Here is a 27,570-nt window from a genome sequence, read left to right on the forward strand (position 1 = left end):
CCAAATGATTACATTCTTGATTTATTAATCTGTTTTGGCTTCTTGATAGATTAAGCCAGTGGAAGAAGGGTTTCTGGAGTTAGAAGTTGACCGTACCCGGCCCTCTAAAGTTAGCACACAAGTATCTGTCTCTTAAAGACCAGATGTTTTTGTGGAATTCCTCGATCAAAACAGCTCTGAAGTACGTGTTGTGACATTATTAGGGATCTAGGGAGCACAGCACTGTACACGTACGTGCACTCTTTAAAAGGGTGTCTCCTAAGCATTTCTGGTTACTGTATAGTGTATATATAGCCTTTACGAAGGTGGACCATCTGTAATGGAATGAAGGAAGCAAATGTGGTCAAAACTTTCTAGCTAACCACCAACAAGTTGCAAAATTTCCACAGAACGTCAATTCCCCTAGAGGCCTAGACTATATAATTGTGGTCGCTTGCCGCCAAAAACTGTTGTTAATAAGTCGTTGAATGTTGGTTTCCATGTTCTAGTTTCAAAGCACAGCTTACTTACAGAACTTTTTATTTCACAATTCTGAATTTTGACCCTTTTCTACATGTTGTCCACTTGGCCCTTTGTATAGGTACTTTCAGTGGCTCACTTGTGCCGTCATAACTGTCCTTTTAATCCTACATTTCATCTTAATGAATAACTAACAGTCTCCATATATATTCACTCGACAGAACTTGAAACTGGTATTTCATATATCAAATACACCATATATACGTGAAAACCTTCCTCCTAAGCGTATGTATGATTTAAACCACGGGATATAATTTCAAGTTTTCAACTGCCTTTTTTTTACAAAAGGTTTCGTTCTAATTGGTTTATAACACTAAAACATATCCATTCAGAAAAGATAACAAGATTATTCATCAATCCAAGCTTTATTTATTTCAGACGGCCCACACAGAAATAGTGTAATAGGCTACATTAGAAGAACTAGATCACCACCAAATTAACATATAATCCAAACCTGATTACTGCCTCCAGATAGAAGTAACACGGTGCATTTCCTAACCAATCCATCCAAAAACTAAAGTTCCAATATAGACATATATGGGAGTACTTCAAGCACATAATCATTATGACACATTGACGCAGCAGCAAACTTGCACTATACAAAGTAGACCAACATTTAGCCATGAAGCCCGGACAAAAATATGAAGAAGAATGTTTAGAGCCCCTGGTTTATACAGACCAATGGGTCTCACAAGAATGTAAAATAGAAGACTTCGCGCGGTATACCTCATTACACGTCGATCTTCGCCTTGGAAAAGATTTTGAGGAAGTAAAAGCAGCTTGTGCCTAGCTACTTACAAGAGAGAGGACAGGATGTATAGTAAGAGTATAAGGCTAAGTTGCAAGCCTACTTGCTAACAAGAGAGAGAGCAAAAGAAAGAAGAGAACACACACAATACCATGACATAGCAACTTAGTTCATGTCACGGACGCGAAACTGATTTGGAATTTTAACAACAATATCATACATATGTACTGATTTGAATTTGGAGAAGTCCTTGGGAAGTGAAATGAGATCTATGGAAGATGATTTATGGAATTGGAGGAGGTCATAATCATCGTAATACCTTTCCCACCCTAGTCCTGTAAGAATACGCTCAAGCGTAGCATAAGACGAAATGACTTCACCAGTTGGTTCATACACCAATACCTTCTCTGATCCCGCCGGAGGGTTCTCAACAAGGCGAATCACCCCATTCTTAAACACCCATACTCCAGACATATTGGTGCTCTTTGATTAGAAGTTTTTAATAAAAAGTTTATATATATATATGAAAATAAAGAAAGCAAGGAACTGTAAGAGGGGAATGAGTTTTGAGCTGATGATAGAGTGGAACGGGGTCTATTTATATGTGTAAGAAGTAAGACTCGATGAAACAAGACAAAAAAACGAGGGGGAAATCTTTTGGAAAGAGTGTGGGTGGGTTCTAAAGTCTAAACTACTAAAAAGGAAGGTTTATGCCATGTTTGCCTTTGGTACAGAATCTAGATAGTATGGGTCCTAGAAGGTTTTAAAATCAGAGTACAGGGGTTAACCATGTAGGTCCAGTTTAATTAGGGTACAGATACCATCTGCTGGCGGGGGTAAAGTAGAATCTTAGAGTTTACATAATACTTTCCGCTATTGGTGTGGAATCTGAAACACAATTTTTATTGGCTTGACCTATCCATGTCAATTGTAGACCTCGACCACGTATCACATGTTGTGCACGTGAGGATGATGAAGACATAAAGGAAAAGACGTAGTGGCAACTGGCAAATGCTGATTTGTTGGTGAAATAAATAGAAGCCGTCTCTTGTTTACTTCCTCCTTTTTTTCGCTGGTCTGTTTCTAATTTTGTTTATCATCAAATATTGCGCCCACAAAATTCAAACTATAACGTCAATATATTTCTACAATAATTAACTATACTAGCCTCTAAGCACGTGTATCCATATTTTTTTATTCTCAAAATATAAGTGGTTTTATTCTCAAAATATAAGTGGTCCCCCAGTAATGATACACTGGCCTATTTGAACCGACCTAGTTATGATAACCATTGATTTACATAGGAATATGTATCCGTATGTATCGCAATGCAAATCAACGTTATTCAAATAGTGAGTCGCAATAGTAGGTCTAAAAAGTAAGTCTACTCTGATGTGACAGTTTTTTGCCCTATGAACATAACATATGCAATTGGCACATATGCCATGGTCAAATTATCGTTTTGCCACTCCAAAAAGTCAAAATAATAATAATAAATTGTAAAATTAAGAAATTGCCACTGTGAAATCACAAATTAACGATTCTACCACCGTACACAAAACAATGGATTTGTGTCCATCACAGGGGCAGAAATGTTATTTCTCACTTTTAAAAAGCATTTTATGACATTTGTCAATTATTGGTGATCCATTTTTGACAAAAAAAAATATTAAGCAAAATTACTAATTTACCTTTGTGACACAAAATTACTATTCCTCAACCCCACATTTTTCTAATATAGTAAAATGGAATTCATTTGGGAAGACAAACTCAAAATGATGACTAGATGATAGGAAATCTTATGAGTCCATTATTTTACTCAATTTTGCATATATGTATGAGTCCATTATTTTACTCAATTTTGCATATATGTATGTATTATATGGGTAGCACATTTAGTGAGTTTTGTTGATTGATTCTTGACTCTTGACTATGCAAAACTATATTGCTTAATTTACTCTTGTCTCTTAATGTATAAAAGAATAAAGCAAGCCAAAAATACAGTAATTAATTCCCCCCCCCAAAACTTAGGGGGCTACAGTCCATGTGAGCCAACTCCTAGATCGCCCATGATTAAAAGGCATATAATTGCATATTTGTCCTGGGCGAGAAAAATATATATATTTAAGCCCTGTGAATTGTTAGAGTGTGTGGACCAAAAAGATGAATAGTCTCACATGGAACAAAAATAGATGAGTTCGTCATGGGTTAATAAAGTAGAAAGTTCTCTAACTAGTACCGAGGCCTTTTCAGATAAAATTCCACACCCATTGCCAAGTTGTGGCCCAAGCCCAATGGGTAGTTAAGTGGGGGACAATATCAGTACTAGTTATCCTATGGGCGCGGAGGCCCAGGCCCATTTGGTGTGCCTAGATCCTAACAACTGGTATCAGAGCCGATAGTTCGGTAGGGACAAAATCTCTAATCATGTAGAATCAAGAGATGAAATCAATCAAGCTGGAGCACTAGCGAAGGCCGCAACTCAGGTGAAGTTGCTTAACGAAGCGTTCCCATTACACCAAAGATTGGTGCCCCTTGGATGTTGTGGAGATTCGAAGGGGTGTAACTCGAGGTGTGTAGAGAAAAAAGAGTTTTTTTTCTGGTTTTCATGGTCGAGCCGCGTGCTTTCAGAGCTGCCACTTCGCCATGGTCCAAGAGTTTTGGCCGACCACGCCGGAAAGAAAGGCGCCCGGCCGTGTCCTTTTTTTGGGCTTCATTATAAGAATCGAGATTTTGGTTTTTTTGTATAAAAACAAAATCAGTTTTTTGGAAAACCTAACTTTTCCAAAACCAAGAAAGAGAGAGATTATAAGAGAGCAATTCTTTGTGAGTTGAGTATTCATTCTTTGTGAGTGAATTGAGAGACTTGTAATCTGTTACATCCGACATCTAGTAAAGCTTGGAACTCAGCAGCGTGGAAGTAGGCAAATTACCAACCACGATATATCTCGCCTTGTGGTTTGTTCTTCTTTATATTAATTTGTCTTACTTTATATACTTGTTATTTGATATCGGAGAAGTGTTGGGATATTGCTTGGAGGGTGTTGAAGTCTTGTCTATCGGTAGGATCTATCCTTGTGTTGGATTGATCCGCTTTGTTGTAATTGGTAACGCTTGTTTCCGCAATCATATATTCACAACAATTGGTATCGAGCTTAGGTATACGACCTAGATTTTTGAGTTTAGTGCTTTCGAAATTTGTGTAGACAAGGTGTTCGATTAAATTCGAGGTGAAATTTTTTTGGTTATCAGGTGTAACTTGAAAGATGGCTCCCAAGATGTCAAACACAAGGTTTGAAGTAGAAGTTTTAATGGGAAGAATAACTTTGGGATTTGGCAAGTCCAAGTAAAGGACATCCTCATCCAACAAGGTTTGCACAAGGCTTTAAAGGGGATTAAATCTAAGGCGGCGAGTATGAGTAATGATGATTGAGAAGAGTTCAATCTTCAGGCTTGTTCATCAATCCGGTTATGTCTTGCTAATGAGGTCATGTATAGTGTGATGGGAGAAAATACCGCTGCTGGTATTTGGCTCAAACTAGAGTCTATGTATATGACCAAGAGCATGACAAACAAGATGTACCTTAAGAAGCGTCTTTATTGGTACATGATGGTCGATGGTTCAATGATGCAAGAGCACTTTAGTGAGTTCCGTCGACGTCTAGCGGATTATTTGAATGTTGGTATGAAGATGGATGATGAGGATCAAGCGGCATGTTTAATATTCTCCTTGCCAGAAAGCTATGAGCATCTAATGACTACATTCATGAACAGAGAAGTCATCGATCTTGACGAAGTTCAGAGTGCACTTCTTTCTTATGAGTTGATGAAGAAGACACGCGTGTAGAGAATAGCATTGATGCAGTCGTGGGCTAGTGGCAAGAGGAAATTGTATGAACGTAATTATTCAAGTAATGAGAATTCTAGGTCCAAGTCAAAGAAGCCTTTAAAACATGTACAATCTTCAATTGCAATGAAAAGGGACATTACGCAAGTAATTGTCCTCACCCAAAGAAAGAGAACAAGAGAGATGGTCAAGAAAGGTAAGGCAAAAATTGAGGCAAATTATGCTTCGTGCTCAAAGAGGATGAGTTCACTCGGTGTCCACACAAGACTATATGACCGAAAGGTGGATTCTTGATTCGGATGTTCCTATCATATGTGCCCGAATAGAAAGTGGTTTACTTCTTATGAGAGCATTGATGGTGGTTCCGCTTTAATGGGTAATGACGCTGCTTGTAAGATCGGTAGGAATTGAACTATACGGGTCAAGATGTATGATAGTGTAGTGAGGACTTTAACCGATGTGAGACATGTTCCCCGAAGCTAAAGAAAAGTCTTATTTCTCTTGGTACCTTGACTCCAAAGGCCACAAGTTTGTAGCGGCGTGGAGTCCTACATATTGTTAATGGCTCTTTAGTTGTTATGAAGGGGTCAAAAATATGGAACCTTGTATACTCGATAGGTAGTACGGTGATAGGCGATGTAGCGGTGGGGTGCATGTAGTAATGATTCGAGTGCACTAAGATATGGCATACGCTTTAGGGCATATGAAAGTGAAAAGGGTTTGTCCGAAGTCAGGCAAGCAAGGGTTCTTGAAAGAACTTGAAGAAGCCAAGTATGGGGTTCTCGGAGCATTGCGTGTATGGGAAGCAAAGCAGAGTCAAGTTCAAGTCAAGCAAGCACACGACAACAGCATCCTTGACTATGTGCATACGGATGTTTGGGGACCCTCCGTGGTGGCTTCCAAGGGAGGTAACCGCTATTATGTCTCATTCATCGATGATCATACTCGCCATGTGTGGGTGTATATGATGAAATCGAAAGATGAAGTGTTTGAGACATTTAAGAAGTGGAAGGCAAGGGTTGAGAATCGCATTTATAGGAAGGTAAAGACATTACTGTCCGACAATGGTAATCGAAAGTATACCTATGGACCTTTTCAAGAGTTCTCGCGGCGCAATGGGAATTGCCGCATTAATCGATACGTGGGCACGCCACGCCAGAATGGAATGGCGAGAGGATGAATAGAACTTTGCTTGAAAGAGCAAGATGTTTATTGTCTAATGCCGCCCAGGCAAAAAGAGTATCAAGCGATGCAAAGGTCCATGGCGTGTTACCCGCATAATAGGTCACCATTATCAACTATAGATTGCGGACACACCTTATGAGGTGTGGTCGTAACCCACCGATTATAGTATTTTCGCGAAGTTTGGATCGACGACTTACTACCATGTGAGGGACGCAAAGCTAGATCCTGTGAGCTAAGAAGGCCATATTCTTAGGCTTCGCAAAATGGGGTAAAGGGATATAGATTGTGGTGTCTAGAAGACCACAAGTTCCCCGGTCGCCAGAGATGTTACCTTTGATGAGACTTCCGTTATCTTTAGTAAGTTCCAAGTAACCGGGCGCGAAATGGTGAGTCTATAGAAGTTTAAGCTACCGAGCTTGAGTTGTTCGATGCAGCCAGATGACCGGTTAGATCATGATGAGGTACCAAATCATGGAACCACACAAAGAACGGAAGAAGAGCAAGAGCATCCACAACTTGTAGTAGTGGTCGACCCTAGCCACGAGACAAGTTAAAGAAGTGCACAAGTACGGGCACGAAGGTTCGAAACACTATGGTCGTGGATTTAGTGGCATATGCACTGAATATCGAAGATGATGAGCCAGATAGCTTCAAGGAAGCTATTAGAGATGCTCATTATAGAGATTGGTTGGTAGCTATGCAAGCAGAGATGGAATCTCTTGATAAAAATTACACATGGGACCTAGTTTTATTGCCAAAGGGCAAAATGACTATCGGCAATAAATGGGTGTTCGAAGAAAAAGATCCTTCCCCGAACCGACAAAGATCGGGTATAAGGCAAGAGTGGTAGCAAAGGGTTTTTCACAGAAGGAAGGAGTCGACTACAATGAGGTATTTTCCCCGGTGGTCAAACATACGTCTATTCGTGTGTTATTGAGTTTAGTTGCTCACTTCAACTTGGAGTTAGAGCAACTTGATGTGAAAACTGCTTTCTTGCATGGGGACTTGGAAGAAGATATCTATTTGAGACAACCCGAAGGGGTTTGTCGCTTCTTGAAAAAAAAGATTATGTATGCAAATTGAATCGGTCAATCAGACGGGTTAAAGCAATCACCCGTGCAATGGTACAAGCCGCTTTGACACGCTCATGATGCAACATAAGTACACCCGGCGTAAGTATGACCGCCGTGTCTACTTTAGAAGCGCTTCGTGGTAATGACTTCATCTATCTCCCGCTTTATGTGGATGACATGCTTATTGCTTCCAAAAGCATGGTGGAGATAGACAAGTTGAAATCTCAACTTAGCTCGAAGTTTGAGATGAAAGACTTAGGTGGAGCCAAGAAGATACCGGGCATGGAGATTGACAGAGATAGGAAGAAGCGACGGATAGTTGTATCTCGGAAGAAATACATTCGTGAAAAGTAATTCTCGATTTGGTATGGAGAATACAAAGTCGGTTTCTACACCTTTAGTCGGCATTTTAGGCTTTCGACTAAGTTCTCTCCTAGTTCGGGTGGAGGAACAAAAGCATATGGCAAATGTTCCTTATGCAAGTGCCGTGGGCAGTTTGATGTATGCTATGGTGTGCACACGCCCAGACATTTCACAGTAGTTAGTGTTGTCAGCAGGTATATGGCAAATCCCGGAAGCAAAGATTGGGAGGCGCTGAAATGGGTACTAAGGTACTTGAAGCGGTACCTTGGATGTGGGATTAGCTTATGGTGGAGGCACTTGTTATGTCGGGTTTGTGGATTCGATTATGCAGTGATCTAGATAGATAGACGATCGACCATCGGTTATGTGTTTATGATGCATGGTGCACCGGTTAGTTGGAGGTCTATGCTACAGCTACTGATTGCTCTATCTACCACCGAGGCGCGAGTATATGCAAAGGCGGCAGGCAAAAGAAAGAGGCACTATGGCTTCGGTGGTCTTCTAGATGATTTGGGTATCGAAAGCGTAACGTTGTTGCTTTGTATTGTGATAGTCGAGTGCTATTCATTTGGCGAAGAACCAAGTTCATCATGGTCGGACCAAGCATATTGATGTCCGTTATCACTTTATACGGGATGTCGTTGAGGATGGTGATGTAGCACTTGAGAAAGTAGACACCCATGACAATCCTGCTGATATGCTGACAAAAGTTGTCACCGGAGTTAAGTTCCAACACTGTTTGGACTTTCCAAATCCTACATGTTTGAAAGAGCCATGTGTGGGCATAGCCCTTCGGGGCTGCGAGTCTTCCTTGCTGGAGGTGTTCCTACTGGATGTGATCTTGCTGGATGTGTTCGGCTTGGTTTTATATGTTAAAACCTCACCGAGGTGGAGAATGTAGAGAAAAAAGAGTTTTTTTTCGTTTTTCACGATCGAGCGCCCAAGGCCAGAGAATGGGCGCGACTCAGCTCATGGTCCGATGTTTTGGCGCCGACCAAGACTTAAGAAGGGCGCCGCCGGCCAGTCCTTTTTGTGGGCTTCGCCACAAGAACTCGGATTTTGGTTTTTTTATAAAAATAAAAATGGTTTTGGAAAACCTAACTTTTCCAAAACCAAGAAAGAGAGAGATTATAAAGAGAGCAATTCTTTGTGAGTTGAGTATTCATTCTTTGTGAGTGAATTGAGAGACTTGTAATCTGCTACTCCTGACATCTAGTAAAGCTTGAACTCGCAGCTGAAGTAGGCAAATTGCCGAACCACGATATATCTCGCCTTGTGGTTTGTTCTTCTTTATATTAATTTGTCTTACTTTATATACTTGTTATTTGATATCGGTAAGTGTTGGGATATTGCTTGGAGGGTGTCGAAGTCTTGTCTATTGAGAAGGATCGATTCTTGTGTTGGATTGATCCGTTTGTTGTGGGTAACGTTGTTTTCGCAGTCATATATTCACAACAAGGTGAATCTAACAACATGGAATGATGTTTAAGGTGGAGTAAGCTCTGGGGTTGAGAAAAAGTTACTTGCCTCAGAGGCTCATATACACCAGAACTCTGGCATTGGATCGTACTCGGCGATGAACGAATGGAGTCCTTTGGAGTTCGGTCCAAAGTGGAGATTGTTTGAGTGTGTGGACCAAAAAGATGAATAGTCCCATATGGAACAAGAATAGAGTTCATCATGGGTTGATAAAGTGGGAAACTCACTAACTAGTACGATGTTTTTCTGGATAAAACTCCACACCAATAACCAAATTGTGGCCCAAGCCCAATAAGTGGTTAAGTGGGGACAATATCAGTACTAATTATTCTATGGACATAAAGACTCAAGCCTGGCGGGTGTGAATCTCAGTCGAGAAAATCCTATACTATCAAGCCCTCAGTAGCACCGATATTATCCCCACTTAATCACTCACTCGGTGTTATACAACCCACTTTCGAGATTGACGACATCAATTTTGGTGACCAAAGACGCAAAGTGGAGAATATCTTCCACTGTTCGGAGGCCACGAGATATCAGGGAGTATCCATGTTACGAGATAGTTGTAACGTTGTCGCGGTGCACATTTCCCTACATGTTGCCACTAGGCAAAGCTAGTGTGGGGCATTCTATATATATATGCTACCCTATATAGACGTACGCATTTACCATTTTCCCTACATGTTGCGGCAAAGCTAGTGTGGGGTATTCTGTACATGCGCGCAGCTACCCTATATAGATATATAGTAGTCCGATATAGAAAGAGGAGGACTACTAAATAAACAAGAGATGTTCTACAGATTCACTAAGTTTTGGGAAATCTGAGGGGACTTCACTAAGAAATTACAAGTCATGGTCTCTGGAAGTATCAGTTCTTATTACCGAACAAAAAAAACAGAAGAGATTTTTCTAATATTTCGTGTCAACAGTTCACCACCTTCAAGAACTTACCAAAACATAAGTCCAACAGTCTTTGAAAAATCAATGAAAGAGAGAAAGACGTGGCTAAAAAGATGAGGGGATTATATTTGTTTTTGTTTTTAGTGATGAATCATTGTTGTGTGAAAGTTCTATGATAGTCTGTCCATGGAATGTGTAGTGTTCTGCACTTATGTGAGTTATGTCCTCTACTGCATTGCATGATAAGTTTAAGAGAAACACACAAGACTGAGCGTACTGACTTTAAGCAGCCCTAGATGGTCCTGCATCTCCCAGCTAATAGAAAGGGACAACTGTACGTGATCTTGTCTCGCTAGCTTCCTATAACAATAAGGGGAGTAGGAGACAAAGATATTTTTGTGTGTATACAATGCACCTGGCGTGGGCCTTGGAATTAGAAATTTAGAATCATTGGCCATGGACCCTAGCGATCTTTGGAGGGGATAATAAGTAAAAGAGCTACCTTTCAATACTGTTATATACTTCTGCAGAAGATCTGAATCAGGGATTCAAAACAAATGAATAATTGAATATACAAAATTTCCACTAGGCCTCTTGTACAGACTTCATTTAACCTTCTAAAATACAGTAGAATATGAAATTCTAAAAGAGATAATAACGCTGACATTTGCTACCCTCATCTTTTCGATGCAATCCAACAGAACTACGCTAGAGCAATGTAATAAATATTATCAGCCTCTTCCATAGTGTTGTCTCCACTCTTGAACGACTTTTATCTAAGAGTTACTATTCCGATGCGGTTCAACTTATTCAATTTCTACTTTAATATCTGTCAGAAGTTGATTCGCAAATAAAAATTTGAATGATCATTGGCTGCAGCCCCAACAACGATTGTGCACGGCATTAACCAGCCAAGACCTTTACGTTGCACACAGTGGTCATCCCTGCTCCATTGTTCCTCTTTTCCAAGCCACAAGGGACCTATAGATGCAGATTTATCATGATATTGAGAAAAATTACAAAAGAAAAAAAGAGACGACAACTTACATGGAAATTCCTGTAAATCAAATTGGACCATTTCCAATCACTTTCATTTATTCCAGACGCTTCTATTACAAAAAGAAACAAAATATTGTGGTTGATGTTATGCTTTGTCCATCATAGCGTGGAAAATTTATCGTAGTGCTATTCTTTTTCTCCTGGTATCGTTTTTTCTTTTTCTTTTTCTCTTCCGTATACCTTTTGAATTGAACCACACTAAATCTTATATGTGTTATTAAAGGAGTTCATTTATAGACGAAAACAAGTAGGGTGCAGCCGTGCAGAACAACATGATATTATTAAGTCTTATTATTCAATCCTGAATTTAAACTCATAGTTCTTAGGGTTTTTCATTTCTCTTTTTTTCCTTTTCCTGAACTTTTGCTTCAAATATGTTAGTCACAAAAGGAATTTGGTGGGGTTCCCTCATATTTCAATAAGCTTTTCCAATGCCCACAGTTGTGGCTTTTAAAGTAAGATTCAATATGAAGTCTGCAATTTGATAGGGGAGGATGGGATCTTATAACCTCACTTAACCATATAACCACCACATATATATTCCAAAACTCAAGTAACCTACTTTTAAGAACCTTAGTCTTCTTTTAGAAAAGGATAAACAATACCAACCACTCAGCTATATAATAATACTCTAGCTTTCTGTGGTTAATGTGAATATATTCTTTCCACAATTAGAAGTGTCAGTGACAGAGAATTAGACCCTTGGTTAGGAGAAGTACGAAAAGTAACTTAGAAACTTCCTTTAGGGAATCTGTTAAAGTTTAGGTTTTGAGTTATTTATATGTTGTTACTTATTAGCATTACTTTGTTCTAGTGAGATTTTTAGATTCTGATGAAACTAAATTCCCAAACAAGAAGAATAGAATCTTTTATAATGAGAACTAATATAATCTAAAAACAAAACTTTTATTTCACAAATAAGAGCTCTTTCAAAAGGAAATTAATTCATAAGATAAATCTGAAAGGGACCCTCTTAATAAAGAAAATAGAAGAATAAGTGCTAATGTAAGCCATTCAATCCGCCCCTCGATTATTGTTAATAAAGAGTTCAAAATACAAGCAATCAGGAAAGAAAGGAATGTTGTTTTATTAGTAGTGCGCATACAACACAAACAACATCAGTACTATAATAATCATGTACAACATCCTTTACAGTCTATCCCAACCTACCATTTAAATTTAACAAGGTTCATATATTAAAGCAAGTTCTTGATGCAATGTTCAGTTAGGAAATAGGGTGGAGTGGAGCCTGTTTGATTGTGAATCCATATAATTTACTTTAGGACACTTAGCTAAGAAACGAACCGAACCACAATCCAACAACTGCTCCACCTGAAAATGAAAAAGCGTCCAGAAGATCCCATCTCAAATCTCTGTTATTATTTCCTTGTATTCTTTCTCGGTTTACAACAATATTCATTCTAAGAGGTGTAATATTGAGTTTTAACTTTTAAGTAAAATCATGTGAATGGTTTACTAGTATACCATGTCCCCTAATAAGGGTTCAATAGAGGTGTTGCTTCAACCTTCTGTGTTGCATATAGATTATTGACACCGTTTAGAATGGTGTAATAGGAGTGGCGAGTTCTAGTAACATACTAGAACTCGCCACTCTATGGAATCCACCAAAGAGACAAGAGTTGAATAACAAAGAAGAACTCCTTCTCAATTAAATTACTATAACTCCATCTGGAGAAAGATATGACCATTTTTCCACAAGGTATCAAACTGGAATCCAAAAACTTATTTGGGCTGTTTCTTAGACTTTTAATCGGATGTTTCGTCATCAATTATTTTAGTCCCTGCTTAGCAAAAAAACAAAAGTAAATAAGAGATTTTTTCAGTCCTTGAAACAAAGAGATTCCTATATCTTGATAATACTATGCGATCTGTTATGTTAACGGCAATATCTTAAGATTCCTTGTTTCCCAGTTTAAGATCTAATGATGATATGCCTAAGACTTAAAGGTGTAATCAGTGTCATTTGTAGGGACCAATTTGACCTTTCAGTAACAATTGGTCGACACTTTGAACCATCTTTGGGAAGCCCAAAACAGAGCTGAGATGTATAAATTCACATTTCTAGACTGGGCCCGGAAATGAGGTCTGAACTACTGACCCTGCTTGGAAGTGGTACTCATTTAAGAAGATGATATAAATGCACCTGGTGAGATCTTACAGCTGACCATACCCATACCCATACCCATACCCATATTTAACTGATATGGATTGTTCTGTACCATGGATTTAAAAAGTCTGTGGGGTCTATGTTTCGTGGATGCGGACACAGATGCTGTGACTCAGGCGTATCTCAAAAAACAAAGGGCGCAGACACGGCAAAAACGCGGGAAAACATCTTAATTTAATCTAATATTGATTATACATTAGAATTCAATTTGTACATATCATATATTCGTAACTCTTCAAGATTCATAACCAAAAATGAATTGAAAAACATGTGGTGGTACTGCAAGTGGTGGTGAACAGTAAGTGGTGGCAGTGAAGTGTGAGTGGCAGAGGGAAGAGAAAAAAGATGAAAGAGGAATAAATTTAGGGTCAGATCGAGTTTTTTCTTAATTTTCTCTTTGACCTGTGTCCTGACTATTGGTTGACCGCGTTCAATTCTCGCGTCCTGCAAGTGGTGCTGAACAGTGAGTGGTGGCGGTGATGTGTGAGTGGCAGAGGGAAGACAAAAAAGATGAGAGAAATAAATTTAGGGTCAGATCGAGTTTTTTCTTCATTTTTTCTTTGACCCGCGTCCTGACCATTGGTTCCGCATCCAATTCCCTTGACCACGTGGGACTCATATGTGCCACATTGGACACGTGTCCGAGCCACGTCCGACGCGGACACTGCCAAGAAACAGGTGCGTATGTGCTTCATAGGTGGGGGTATGGTCAGTTTGATTTCATATATCATGGAGTAGAATTGGTAGATGCTATTCTGAAAAAAAAAATGAATTTCACTGATTCTGATCAGATTTTGACGGTATTTAGTCATTAGGGAACGACAAAAAAAAACACACAATACTACAGGATTGTTCCATGCAGAGTAGAACCATAGGAAGAGTTACAATAGAGATGAAAAAAGAGTACTTTGATACCTGAACATGGAGATGCGAGAAATTATAGGAGATGCCGGGTGGGCGGGGTGGCAAACAAACAAAATTTAAAAAGTCTTTTAAGGGAGAAAAACATGGGATTTAAGGTTCTGCTTTACTTCATAAACATGGAGATGACTGATAGCGAGCGAGTGATTTAGTTGTCCTCCTCAACAGCAGTCTGAATGAACTATACAAGAGAAACTTGGATTTTAACAATGGAGGTCACTCATCCACTCAACACTCAAAGACTACACGGGTTAACTGAAGGGAGTATAAAAAATATATATATTATCACATACCTTAGACAGTTAGACGACCTTAGTTGACTTTAACGTACTTGAGATTTTTAGTATCTAAAATTGGTATTAAGTTTTCAGACTGCGTAATGCTCCTAGCATTAAGATTTGAACAGAAATATGGGCCAACCATAACTCCAGTAAGCATAAGTATGTTAAACACCATACCCAGACTGTTTCAAGACTATGTAATGTTGGAGTTCGCGTCTCAAGTGTACCCAGTAGAGCGGCTCTAATTTGTAACTCTACTGGGAAATTACACTACAGGAAACTATTACATTACCTGTTTTTTCAAGAATCCTATGCATCTTAAGAAACTGATCTACTAGCTAGATTATCGCACCGTAGAGACAATAGAGAATAGACAAAGGAGCTAAGAGGAGGGACAATAGACAAGGGAGGAGAGTAGCAGGAAAAGGGAAAGTGGTTCTGCAGTTAGGTGCAGCTCGTAGACATACTTGAAGCTGCAGGAGAGCGAGAACAAGTGCAGAAGAAGAAGGAGATGAGGAAGTAGAGGGACCTAATAGAGTTGGAGACCTTGAGCAGTGATCGAGAACTGATGAGGAAGACCGAGCTAAGATTGGAGGAGGGAAACAAAAGGATAGCGCTCAAGACATACAGAGGGAAAGACAACCCCCAAGACAATAACGTTGACCCCCTTTAGTCCAAGAAACTCGCTTCACTCAATAGGATGAGAGGATTAAAATTAGCAAAAGAATCTACTTCTACAGTATAAATAATGATTAGCATTAGTCTTCCAATAATGGATGACTCCCTTTAAGTGAATAAGTTTCATATAATATCTAAGACAGTTTTGGCATGGATAAAGGAATCCATGGCAACGTCTACCTTTTGTGCAGGTCTAATGGTTGCCAGTACAAGCCCAGAGCAGTTGAAACATGAGGTGTACTAACAAACTGGTCACTGGAAAACAGATGTTGTAACAATGTTCCAATCTAGTTTTTATGGACGTTACTCTTGCGAAGGATATTCTATTTTATCATACTGCTAGAATTAGTTATAACGATGTTAGTTTTATCCAGTGATCATTAATAAGATATTAAGTTGTTACAGAAGTAAAAATAACAATAAGGTGATCAAACAGCTTATAATGGAGTAAATAAGAATGACGTTTAACTTTGAGCACATACTATGATATAATAAAGTGGTTTGATGTAATTCTATACCTCAAATGGATCCTTGCAGTTGTGTCTGAAGTAGTTATCCATTACCAGCTAAGTCAATCCAACTGCTTCCAGGAATTTTCCTTACAGATGTAGTTTCCATCAATTCTCTCAACTTCCCCACGCCATCCCAGTTACTTGAATCAGCAAATATGTTAGATAACAATATGTAAGTAGATGGATCTTCTTTGTCTAGAGCAAGAGCATGCTGCGCCGCTCTTTTTCCAGTCTCCAGGTCCCCATGAACCCGACAAGCACCAAGCAAGGTCTGCCACACTAAAACACCCGGTTCAAAGGGCATAGTTCGGATCAGCTCCTCTGCTTCTTTAATCTTTCCGGCTCGACCAAGGAGAGTTACCATACATGCATAGTGATCTTCTCCTGGGGAGATACCATGGTCAGCAGTCATGGACGAGAAATACTCCCAGCCTTCATCAATAAACCCTCCCTCGCTGCATGCATACAGCACACAGATAAACGTGATATAATTTGGCTGCACACGCTCTGCCCTCATTTTGTTAAAAGTCTCCAGTGCTTCCCTAGCATGGCCATTTTGCGCAAACCCCATTATCATTGTTGTCCAAGAAACAACCGAGCGATCTTTCATCAATTGAAATGCCGTCCATGCCCCATCCACATACCCACATTTAGAATACATGTCGAGCAGAGCATTTTCAACACAAACATCCACTTTGTCGCCTAGCTTAATCCTCAAACCATGAGCCTTCTTACCATCCTCCAAAGAAGCTAAATTGGCACAAGCATTAAGTGCTGTTGCTAATGTGAATTTATTTGGTCTGACCCCCATACTCTTCATCTCTTCTACAACCTCTAGTGCTTTTTTTGGCACTCCACACTGCAAGCACCCAGAAGCCATTTCGGTCCAAGAGATCACATCTCTAAAAGGCATTTCACTAAAAGCTTTCAGACCATCATCTAATTTCTTACTCTTTAAGTACATATCAACTAAGGAATTCCCAACACAGTTCTCATCACCATGTCCATACTTAACAAGCTGAGCATGGACTTGTAACCCCAGTTTAAGATCCGAAACAGCTGCCAAACCAGTAAGAACACTCGCAAATGTAAAGTTATCAGGTACAACCCCTTGATGATTCATCCTACACCATATTCTTGGTACATCAGTATAAGAATATTGCAAGTACCCAGCAATCATAGCATTCCAAGAAACAATATCTCTCTCCGTACAATTCTCGAAAAGTTCAACAGCTTCAACTAAGTTCCCATGCCTAATCAATGCAGTCAAAAAAGCATTAGTCAAATACACATTCGACTCAATCCCAACCCGAATAATCAAACCATAAACCTGATACGATAAAGCCAAACTCTCCGTAAACGAACACGCATACAAAACGCTTACGAAAGTAAACTCATTCGCCCTCACCCCATCTCGACGCATGGAAGCAAACATAGAAATAGCTGTTTCACAACACCCACATTGTACAAGTCCAGAAATAATCGAAGACCATGTAACAACATTACGTTCAGGCATTTCATCAAATAATTTTAAAGCTTGTAAAGTTTCGCCGCATTTCGCGTACATGTTGAGAAGATAGTTGTTAATGAATAGTGATGAAAGTAATGCATTTTTAATGAGTTTAGCATGGGTTGCTTTACCATATTCTAAATTTAAGGTTTGGCCACACTTCTTTAAGAAATGGGAGTATTTCTCTTCTTCCAAGCCCAAGAATTTCGCGGTTTCGGAGAGATGGAAACTTCTATGGTAAGTTCTGTATGGTGAAGGGTATTTCAGTTTACGGAAAACACTTGTTGATGGAACCATTTGTTTGTACCATTTTATTTGCATCAAGATTATAGTTAAGTTAGTTAAAAACACCTATATATCTTTACAACAGAAGAAAGAAAGAAGTACTTAATATTGTCAGTGGTAAACGAAGAGCGCATCTGGTGTAGTGGTATCATAGTACCCTCCCACGGTACTGACCAGGGTTCGATTCCCTGGATGCGCACGCACCCTTTCCTTTTGTTTTTTAAATGAATGGGCAATCCAAAAGCATGATCAAGATAATAATCTTTATATATATATAATAGCAGTCCCTTTTCCTGCTCTCTGAGGGTGTCCACGTAGGCAAATTTTAAGTACCCTTTTTACTCACGAGAAATCAGGATGGATTGAGAAAAAAGTGGAAAAAATTATGTTTTCACAAGACACAAAACACTTCTATTCTGAAACAAAAACTATACCCCACGTAGACAAACATTTTGATTTGACGCTGCCGTTCCATCTCGCCCGTCCAAAAAAGACAAGAAGAAGAAGAAGAATCGATCGCGTGTTGGGTTTGAATCATGTCAATTGCGGTGTGATTGTTCTGGATTGGATTGATGGCGTATCGAAGAAGACAGTGTCCGTGTCTTCGACTTTCAAAGAAGAAATCCGAATAATAATGATGATGACAACAACAACAACAACTCTTCGGTGGCGGCGGCTCCATCTTCTTCTTCTTCTTCGCCGCCGCCGCCTCGGCGCCCAAGCGATCCGGGCATCCTCGCCCCATCGCGATTCATCTCTCTCATCGACTTATCGGGACTCTCGCTTTTACCTCAACACCAATCGCCAAAAATCTGCCGCTTCTAGACGGTTTCCATTCATCCATGTTGTCTATTTCACGTTTCCATTGAAATATCTTATTATTATTATATACATTATTTATTCCTTTTGCATATAGGATTCCACCTCCTATGAGTATATCGTCAATGAAGAATTTGAATGAATCCAAATATGGCTTTTGGGGAGTTCTTGCTAGAAAAGCTAAATCCATTCTTGACGATGAGAATGTGGCTCACCAGTTCAATAAACCTGCCCTCCATATACCTTCAGATGATATGGTCAGTTTACCACTTTTTATCATTTCTTTACAGATTTTGCATTCTCAAATTCTGCTAAACATTTTCATCTGTCCTTATGCAAACTGAGAATGAAGAAATAAAAGTGATTGATTGTTAGTTGGATTCTCACTCCACTAGGTAAGCGTTCTTCACGAATACCTTATTTTACTACATTTTTCTTCTCATGTGAATTGCCATAGCTTCAAATTTAATTGTTTCCGCTTAAATTACTATTATTATTAGGAGTTGTGCGGAAGTGATTTGTGTTACTATTATTGATTTAAATTCTTTGTTTTTTTTAGTTAAATTTAATTACAATGCTCTTGCAGTTACGTTTCTGATGTATGGAAATTTCTTTCAAGGTTAATGGTCAATCAAGTAAGGGATCTAGAAAGGACGTGCTGCACTTACGTTTAGTTGGATTCCACTTACTGGTCTTTCTGACGTTCGTAAGGAAGAAAACGACTCTACACTCTCTGACTCTAATAAGCAAAATGATAAACCACCTTCCGAACCTAAATCTCCTGACAAAAGTAAGTAAATGGAACCCGGTGGAACCCCGACCAACAACAAAGGAATAAATTGAATGCCGATGGGGCGTTAAATGATCGAGGTACGTGGATATGGAGGAGTGTTGTGTGATGGGCGGGGGAAAAAGATCGAAGCTTATTCAGGTTCTCGGGGATGAAATCGGTAATATATCAAGAACTCAAGGCCGCCATTGAGATAGGACTCGATCGATGTCGACACAATACACTTTGCAATCTGCTACTGAGTTTTTCCATCCCGCCGGGCTACTATAGGCGCTAGGTTGCTGCCGCAGCCACTTGTATCGCCTTCTTCACTCTCCTTTTTGGGTGCGGGCTTGGTGCTTTCGAATTAACAGTTAGTGAGGCTTACTTTCTCTTTGTTATTTCAAGCGTTGGTGGATGTATTAGTTACTTTGAGAAATTTTGGTTTGCTCATGTATATCAAACAAACTTATTTACTAATTGAATTTTGGATATTCAATAAAGCTTCGTGCATGGTTGAGTTTGCGTGATCGTTTCTTATAGACTTTTTGTTTGTTAAGTTTGATTTGTCCCTTTTCCTGCTCTCTGAGGGTGTCCACGTAGGCTAATTTTAAGTACCCTTTTTACTCACGAGAAATTAGGAGAGGAAAAAAAAAAACCCCCCGAAAAAAGGAGAGAAAAAAGGAATTATATATGAGTCCCCCACAAATACGATTCTATACCCCACGGTCCCCCCAAAACCTTCTTTCTCCACTTCCCCCAAAACCTTCTTTCTCTACTTCTAAATTCACGTAGAAAAGCACAACTAAAACTCTAAAAGACCACATTTGAATCCCTCCTAGAAGCAAAGGAATTGATCCGATTGCTTCATATGAATCATACAATCATATTTCACTTCGTTTTTTTTTTTTTTCTTCACGATCAAAGTTTCAAATTCAGCACTTATCAATGCCTTTATGACAGAGTCGAAGTGATACACCGTCACCGGGTTATTCTTTAATTATTTTGAAACTTCTTACCCCGACTCCTTCAGTTTGGTCAATCATTGAACTCTTGAGGTTCTTTTTGCAAGCAGTGATTATGATCGCCTACAGCCTATCAACCAATCCATTTATGGAGAGGAATGTAGCGCTTTTGATTGAATGCATGGATGATCCACAAATGGAACAACAAAAGGTTAGTGCTTTCTCTTTCTTTTCTTTTTTTATCTTGGTATAGTTTTCCTTTATCCGAAAAACCATGGCGAGGAAATTATTTATTTGGTTGTTTTTCGGTTTCAATTCTATTACCAAACCTTTCACGCCGCCAGAAGCCCAAAGAAGAATCATGGCTTCAAAAGAGGAGATAATTCATGGACACACTCAAAACTGCTTTTAACTAACGCGTTGTTTTCTCGTGACTTATAAATACCTTCATTTCCTTTCTTCCATCGCATTGGGCCAAGAACATGACAAACCGCAGACAAGAACCATTGCCTGAAGAGGACCCTACCAATCCCATCTTTAAGCCAGATACTGAGCCATCATGGTTGGATAGCTATCTCATAACAATAATCAAATGCAGTGTAAGAGGTGAAGTCTGTGTACTCAAAAAATTCATTGCACTCAAAACTTTAGTTCTGCATAATGATGTGGTGAATATCTTTGATCTGCCCTTTCAACATGATCGTTGGTTAAATAGCCATTCCTGCTCTTTCTACTCCCTCTAGATTGCCCAAAATCCATTTCCACAACCTTGACATTCTCTTCAATGTGTCTATCCATCTACATGCAGAAAAATCAGATTGCAGATTAAAGGGTGAAGAATTTGTATTGCTTTCATTTATAAGAGAGATTCTCCCATCATAATAGTGGATATGCTCTTAAGTAGTGCAAACTATTTTCAGTAGGATGCATGTGGTAATTTTATTTATATAGAAATGTTTAACATATGGACTGATTTCTAGGAGGCTTACATTATATGTTGGTCGAATGTGATTTGCCCTCGCAAAGAAATTTACGTAGTTTGATGACCTATGGGCAAGGAGATGTGTTTCCTTAGCCATCCGGCTCCTCCGGCTCGAGCTCTAGCCTGAACAAATACCAAGGATTGCATACACCGGAGGGTCCTAGCAGCCTGTTTTCTCACAAGGTAACCCCTTACAAGTGCTTGCAACTTCACCAAATTTTCAAAGTGCACAAAGCTTTCCTTGCAAGTTGCAATGGAAGATACTGAGAGAGTTGATTTATCTAACACGAGACTTCTAATTGGTAATCTTTATATTGACAAATGGTGATTGTTTTGAAAATTATACCGATACCCATGGAAGAATGCCTCAATCCCGATTGAAGCGCCTCTTGAATTGCACTTGATCTTCTTCTTGAAGCCGTTGGGTAACGGCAGCGCCGGCTGTCCAACTGCCATGACCGCGTCATTACGGGACGATACAAAAGCCACGAAATGCTCATCGAACTCAGCCTCCTCCTCGTCATTCTCCGTTTCCAACATAGATCGCGACTTCGCGATTGCAGAGTCGTAGCAATTAAGTTCATAGAACTGAAATCATTGGATGCCGTTGGCGATCTTCGAAAACTCCATCTCCGCTTCTCTTTAGGGGGGGTGGTGGGAGCAACGGGTGCCGTAGGGGAACTCAGTGAATATGAACAATGCTGATTACTTAACACTACCTCCTTACCATTCTCTTTCTTTCACGCCAAGAAGTTTTTAATCCATTTTCCCGCCTTCCCCATATCTTTCAACTCTTCTCACTAACCATGCCAACACGAAACAACAAATAATAGGGAGAAAATAAAACCGATGCTTCTTTCTCTCTCAGGTCCCTTTCTTTCTGAATCGAACCGAATCAAAAAATTTATGAAGGCAATTTACTCTTAGCTGACCTCTTATATTCCTCATCCCTTTCCTTCGCTTGTTTTAAAAGTATCGGTTGAGTCTTTGCATTTTTTAGTGGTTAAGGCCCCGCGAGAAAAAAGTAGTACCATAATGAGCCACTTGCCACTTGCCACTTGCCACCTTGCTTTATATGTAAATTCCATCAGTTTCCTCAATTGTCACTTTTGTCCTTCTTTATATGCTTCATTAATTGAGTATTTACTTTCATATGATGATGTGAAAGTTGTTTACGTCATTTGATTACCGGTATCATTTATCAAAGATTTGCATGGACGAAGCCATGTGAGGAAGGGTATCTATGAGTTGCAACTGATGTAACACACTGGGTGAGAGGCTATATGAAGGGTGCGACCAGGCTTACATCCTCAAATTCGATAGGGAGACAACCATCCGTAGCGCCCAAAAAACACAATTGTTAGAAGTGAAAACCGTGCGATCGAAGATCAGAAAGATTCTTGCGGGGAGGAATGGGCAGTCCAAACAGACCAACAACCTAAAAGAAACGCCAAGAACAAAGCAACCAAAGGGCTGCCGTGAGGAATTGGGAAAAATGGAGGGGAAGAAGAGGTAATGTGTAGAGGGAAGGAATCATGCAAGGAGTATATCAAAAATTTCTGGCTGCTATCCCCAATCGAGAATTGCGGGGTTGATATCAAGAAGGGGCTGATGGACTCCACACTTCTTCACCATCGACTTCGGTCAATTTCATTACACCGAAGTTTTACAGCCAACTCCCCGAACCACAAGCGGTTGAAGCAGCCAGAGAGCTATGTTAGCAAAGTGGTACCGGTTGTGGAGGCATGTTAGCAATGTTAGCATTGTTGATAGTAATTTACTTTTTATATATATTTCTTTTCTCAACCGTGTGATAGGTTTTGGAAAAATTGGGTTCAAAGAAGAGCCCACTTAAGTTATGTGACTTCGTAATTAGGTGTTGTTGGTTCTATGTGCCGGATAGGGAGTAAGAACAACTTATCCGTGTGTGATTAGGGTGTTTCGTGATAGGTCTAATTTTTTTTCTTCTTTTAACTGTTTTCTTTATAGGGGATATTGTGTACATGAGTGTGTAAATGTTTATAAGAATACTATAAGATAGAGTATGAATGTATAATGAAAATTATAATTTTGTTTTCATAAAGGTTTACATTGTGTATATGGGAGCTCTCACTAAGAACACATATTCACCTCTAGCACACCACCGCACCATTCTAGAACAAGTTCTTGAGAACAGTACAATTATTGCATATTAGTTAATTAATTCTTCACGTTACTTGGGAATTTCTCTACTTTTTTGTATCCCGATTTAATCACCTGTGATTATTTTTTCTGTAGTTTTTATTTAGTTCCCAGTTCGCTTTCAGATTCCTTGGTTCATAGCTACAAAAGAAGTTTCAATGGATTTGCAGCCAAACTCATTGCTAGAGAGAGGAAAAAGCTTGACAATTAGTATAGTACTTAACTTCGATTTTAATAATTAAAGCATAGCATCTTACATGCTCTATTAGAGTTGCTACGAGAGCAACGTCATAGTGGGCGTCATGGTCCTCCACCGAAAAATGGAAGGGCAGTTCATGATGGAGGCAAAAATATTACATGCAACAAGTATAATCCCATTCTTAATTGACGTAGAAGTCTATCCAGTATAAGTAACTTTTGTCCTAATGTTATTTCATTCACGTTTTGCTAGGTATGAAGCTAATATAGCAAAACATTTTGAACGTTGCCCACCTTAATTTGGTGTAGAAACTACCATATCATTTATTTAAGGGTTTCTAGCATTGAATGAGAGCTTATATCTATTAGAGATTGACCCAATAATTGATAGCGAAAAAAAACAAAGATTGGCCCAATAATTTGACAAATATCTTGCTTGGAACAGTTAGTAATAGGATACTTGATGTTTAACAAAATGGATTATTTTGCTCAATATCATTTTCTTTGGGGATATAGTTGTCTGTGGCAGTAACAGTATAGTATGGATCACAAAAGTGAGTAGTCGATGCTTTCATTTCCAATGCACTAGATCTGGGCAGCTATTGGCGAATGAATGACTACAAACCAAAAGTTTTGCACTGCCAAGGATGGTTCTAACCCCAACTCTCCAAGATGTTGTATGCACCATTAGATTGGGCATGCGGGCCTGGTAAAGTGAATTGTTCGGCATTAAAGCAGGGGCAACCATGCAGCCATGCTACTTACTTGACAATGTAGTTGCACATGAATCAAATGGGAATGTAGTATTAGCAATTTAAATCAGAAACTAAAGTATCTTTGTTGATCCCATATAGTGAATCATGTATAATTTTCTTTTGTGTCATGTTTGCAAAGACACTACAAAATGATCATTAGAAGTTGGTATTACACACTATCTTAGATAATTAACGGGAAATCAGAAACGGGACGCAACTGCATTGATGAATTAACTTCAAAGAATAATTAACGAAAAATGGATACCTCATAGAATAATTAAAGGGAAATAAAAAACTGAATGAATTCAATTTCACTTAACTAACCTCAAAGAATAATTAACTGGAAATCGTAAACTGCATGCAACTGGATTGAACTAACTTTAAATGATAATTATCGGGAAATAAAAAATTGAATGCAACTGTATTGAACTAACCTTAAAGAATAATTAAAGTGAAATAAAAAAACTGGATGTAACTGCATTGAACTAACTATAAAAAATAATTAACGAGAAATCAGAAAGTGAATGCAAATGCATTGAACTAACCTCAAAAAATAATTAATAGGAAATCGGAAATTGGACGCAAATGCATTGAACTAACCACAAAAAATAATTAACGAGAAATCAGAACCACAAATAATAATTAACGGGAAATCGGAAAAAAGATGCAAGTGCATTGAACTTAGGAGTGTGCATGGGTACCCAATTACCCGTAATTGAACCGAAATCGGAATCATTTATAGCAGTTCTGGGTCTTTAAATGTTAGACCCATTAAAAGTGGGTTTTCAAGAACCGAAACCGTTTGAACCGAATAGTAAAAAACCGATGGGTACTCGAACCGAAACCAGAATCGATTATTATGATTTTGATATATATAGTTTAGTATTATATTACACTAAATAAAGGCACACCCAAACATTATAATATAGAGTTTTTGTTTGTTAGATGTATAAACGTCTCCTAAATATAATGTGTGTTATTAAATGCATGTTTTATAATATTACGTTAAACATGTGCTTTATAAATGTTAATAATAATGTCAACGTCTACATACATGTATACTATGAATTAACTAATACATCGGATATATATATTAACTGATAAACGTGAACATGCTTGATATATTACACGAATAAGATAATGATCGCATATGTGCAATGCTAACTAACTCTACATGTACGTTAAAATTTAGTGTGCTATATATTTATATATGACGCGTGTACGACGTGTAACATAATGTACACGAGTTCGATTTAAAATACACGTGTAAGTACAATTTATGAGATGTATATAAAGTTTTTAGATAACTTTCAAAGACTATTGAATTTATGACCATTACTTTTTATGAGATGACAAAAATATCGAGTTTTCACACTAAAAACCAACTTTTATATCGATTACATAATTAAAAATAATAATACTAATGTATAACTTGAGAAACAACTAAAACCTTAACCGGAACTGACTTAATTAATGTATATGGGTCCGGATTTTCTAAATGCAAGAAAAAAATATGAAAGAACCGAACCCGGTAGAAAGTTAGGAACCTTTAAAAATAGAACCGAAACTGGTAAAGACCGAATTAGAACAGACCCATGAACACCCGTAATTGAACTAATATTAGAAAATTATAATCTCATAGAATAGTTAACATGAAATCGGAAACTGGATGTAATTGTATTGGACTAACCTCAAAGAATAATTAACGGTAAATCGGAAACTGGATGCAGCTGCATCCAACAAACCTAAAATAATAATTAATGGGAAATCAGAAACTAGATGCAAATACATTGAACTAACCTCTAAGAGTAATTAACGGGAAATCAGATATTGGACACAACTGCTTGGAACTAACCTCAAAGAATAATTAATGGGAAATCAGAAACTAGATGTAACTACATTGAACTAAGCACAAAGAATAATTAACGGGAAATCAGAAAGTGGATGCAAATGCATTGAACTAACCTCAAAGAATAATTGACGGTAAATCGGAAACTTGATGCAAATGCAATGAACTAACCTCAAATAATATTTAACGGAAAATTGAAAATTGGATGCAACTATATCGAACTAACCTAAAAAAATAATTAACATGAAATCAGAAACTGGGTGCAAATGCATCGAACTAACCTCATATAATAATTAACGGGAAATTGGAAACTAGATACAAATGCATTGAACTAACCTCAAAGAATAATTAACAGGAGATCAAAAACTGGATAAAATTTCATTGAACTAACCTCAAAAAATAATTAACGGATAATCAAAAACTGGAAGCAACTGCATTAAACTAACCTCAAAGAATAATTAACGGAAAATTGGAAATTGGATACAACAACATTGAACTAACCATAAAGAAAAATTAACGGGAAATCGGGAAGTGGATGCAAATGCATTGAACTAACCTCAAAGAATAATTAACGGGAAATCTGAAACTGGATGCAAATAGATCGAACTAACCTCATAGAATAATTAACGCGAAATTGAAAACTGGATGCAAATGCAATGAACTAACCTTAAAAAACAATTAACGGGAAATCAGAAACTGGATGCAATTTCGTTAAACTAACCTCAAAGAATAATTAACGGGAAATCAAAAATTGGATGCAACTACATTGAACTAAGCACAAATGATAGTTAACGGGAAATTGGAAGCTGGATGCAACTGCATTGAACTAACCATAAAAAACAATTAATGGAAAATCGAAAAATGGATGCAAATGCAATGAACTAAGCTCAAAGAATAATTAACGGGAAATTGGAAACTGGGTGCAATTTCATTAAACTAACCTAGCTCAAAGAATAATTAATAGAAAATTGGAAACTGGATGCAATTGCATTGAATAACCTCAAAAAATAATTAATAAAAAATCGAAAGCCAGATGCAACTGCATTGAACTAACCACAAAAATTAATTAACGAAAAATCGGAAACTGAATGCAAATGCATTCAACTAATCTCGGAATATAGTTATATGTAGTGGGAATGTCTCAACATGTATGATTTTGCTTTTAAAATGATGTATCCTATCTCTTTTCGTATGATTGAGAATGCTTTGTTATTCAAATAGTTTCACTATGATCTTTCCCTCACTGGGCATTCACAAATCTTCAATCAAACTTCTATTATTAAACAACAAAAGGATGTCGAAAGGTTGTATCGAGGGTGTACATATTATTTCTTTTTATGGAAAGTGATTAATATAATATTCATATATTAATATAACTGCTAATATGTTTAAGAATAATTTAATATAACGGCACCCGTTCGTAGGACGGGTTCATCAGAAACTGAATGCAAAAAAAAAAATTAACTAACCTCAAACAATAATTAACATGAAATCGGAAATCGGA

At 38.2% G+C, this 27,570-nt stretch overlaps 1 protein-coding gene, 1 non-coding gene and 1 pseudogene across 5 annotated transcripts; 1 reads left to right on the forward strand and 2 right to left on the reverse strand.

Moving 5' to 3' along the window:
* Positions 1–819: 819 nt before the first annotated feature.
* Positions 820–1,841, reverse strand: LOC147508803 (flowering-promoting factor 1-like). The gene has a single exon (XM_086599169.1). The coding sequence runs from the start codon at positions 1,739–1,741 to the stop codon at positions 1,433–1,435; it is 309 nt and encodes a 102-aa protein (XP_086455295.1). The 5' UTR covers positions 1,742–1,841; the 3' UTR covers positions 820–1,432.
* Positions 1,842–10,659: 8,818 nt separating this feature from the next.
* Positions 10,660–17,651, reverse strand: LOC147508804 (pentatricopeptide repeat-containing protein At2g03880, mitochondrial pseudogene; annotated as a pseudogene). 3 transcript variants are annotated; one of them, XR_015218222.1, is made up of 3 exons: positions 15,760–17,651; positions 11,162–12,505; positions 10,660–11,095 (listed from the first exon to the last, which is right to left on the reverse strand). The product of XR_015218222.1 is annotated as a pentatricopeptide repeat-containing protein At2g03880, mitochondrial pseudogene, transcript variant X2 (transcript). The 3 variants fall into 3 exon arrangements; XR_015218223.1 differs by lacking the exon at positions 11,162–12,505 and having other exon boundaries at positions 15,760–17,006; positions 17,395–17,649; XR_015218221.1 differs by lacking the exon at positions 11,162–12,505 and having other exon boundaries at positions 15,760–17,650.
* A 25-nt stretch (positions 17,652–17,676) lies between these two features.
* Positions 17,677–17,747, forward strand: TRNAG-CCC (transfer RNA glycine (anticodon CCC)). Its single transcript has one exon. It is a non-coding gene; the product is annotated as a tRNA-Gly (tRNA).
* The last annotated feature ends 9,823 nt before the right edge of the window (positions 17,748–27,570 follow it).

The sequence above is a fragment of the Coptis chinensis genome, chromosome 3 (genome assembly GCF_015680905.1).
Source record: "Coptis chinensis isolate HL-2020 chromosome 3, ASM1568090v1, whole genome shotgun sequence".
NCBI classification, from domain to species: Eukaryota; Viridiplantae; Streptophyta; class Magnoliopsida; order Ranunculales; family Ranunculaceae; genus Coptis; species Coptis chinensis.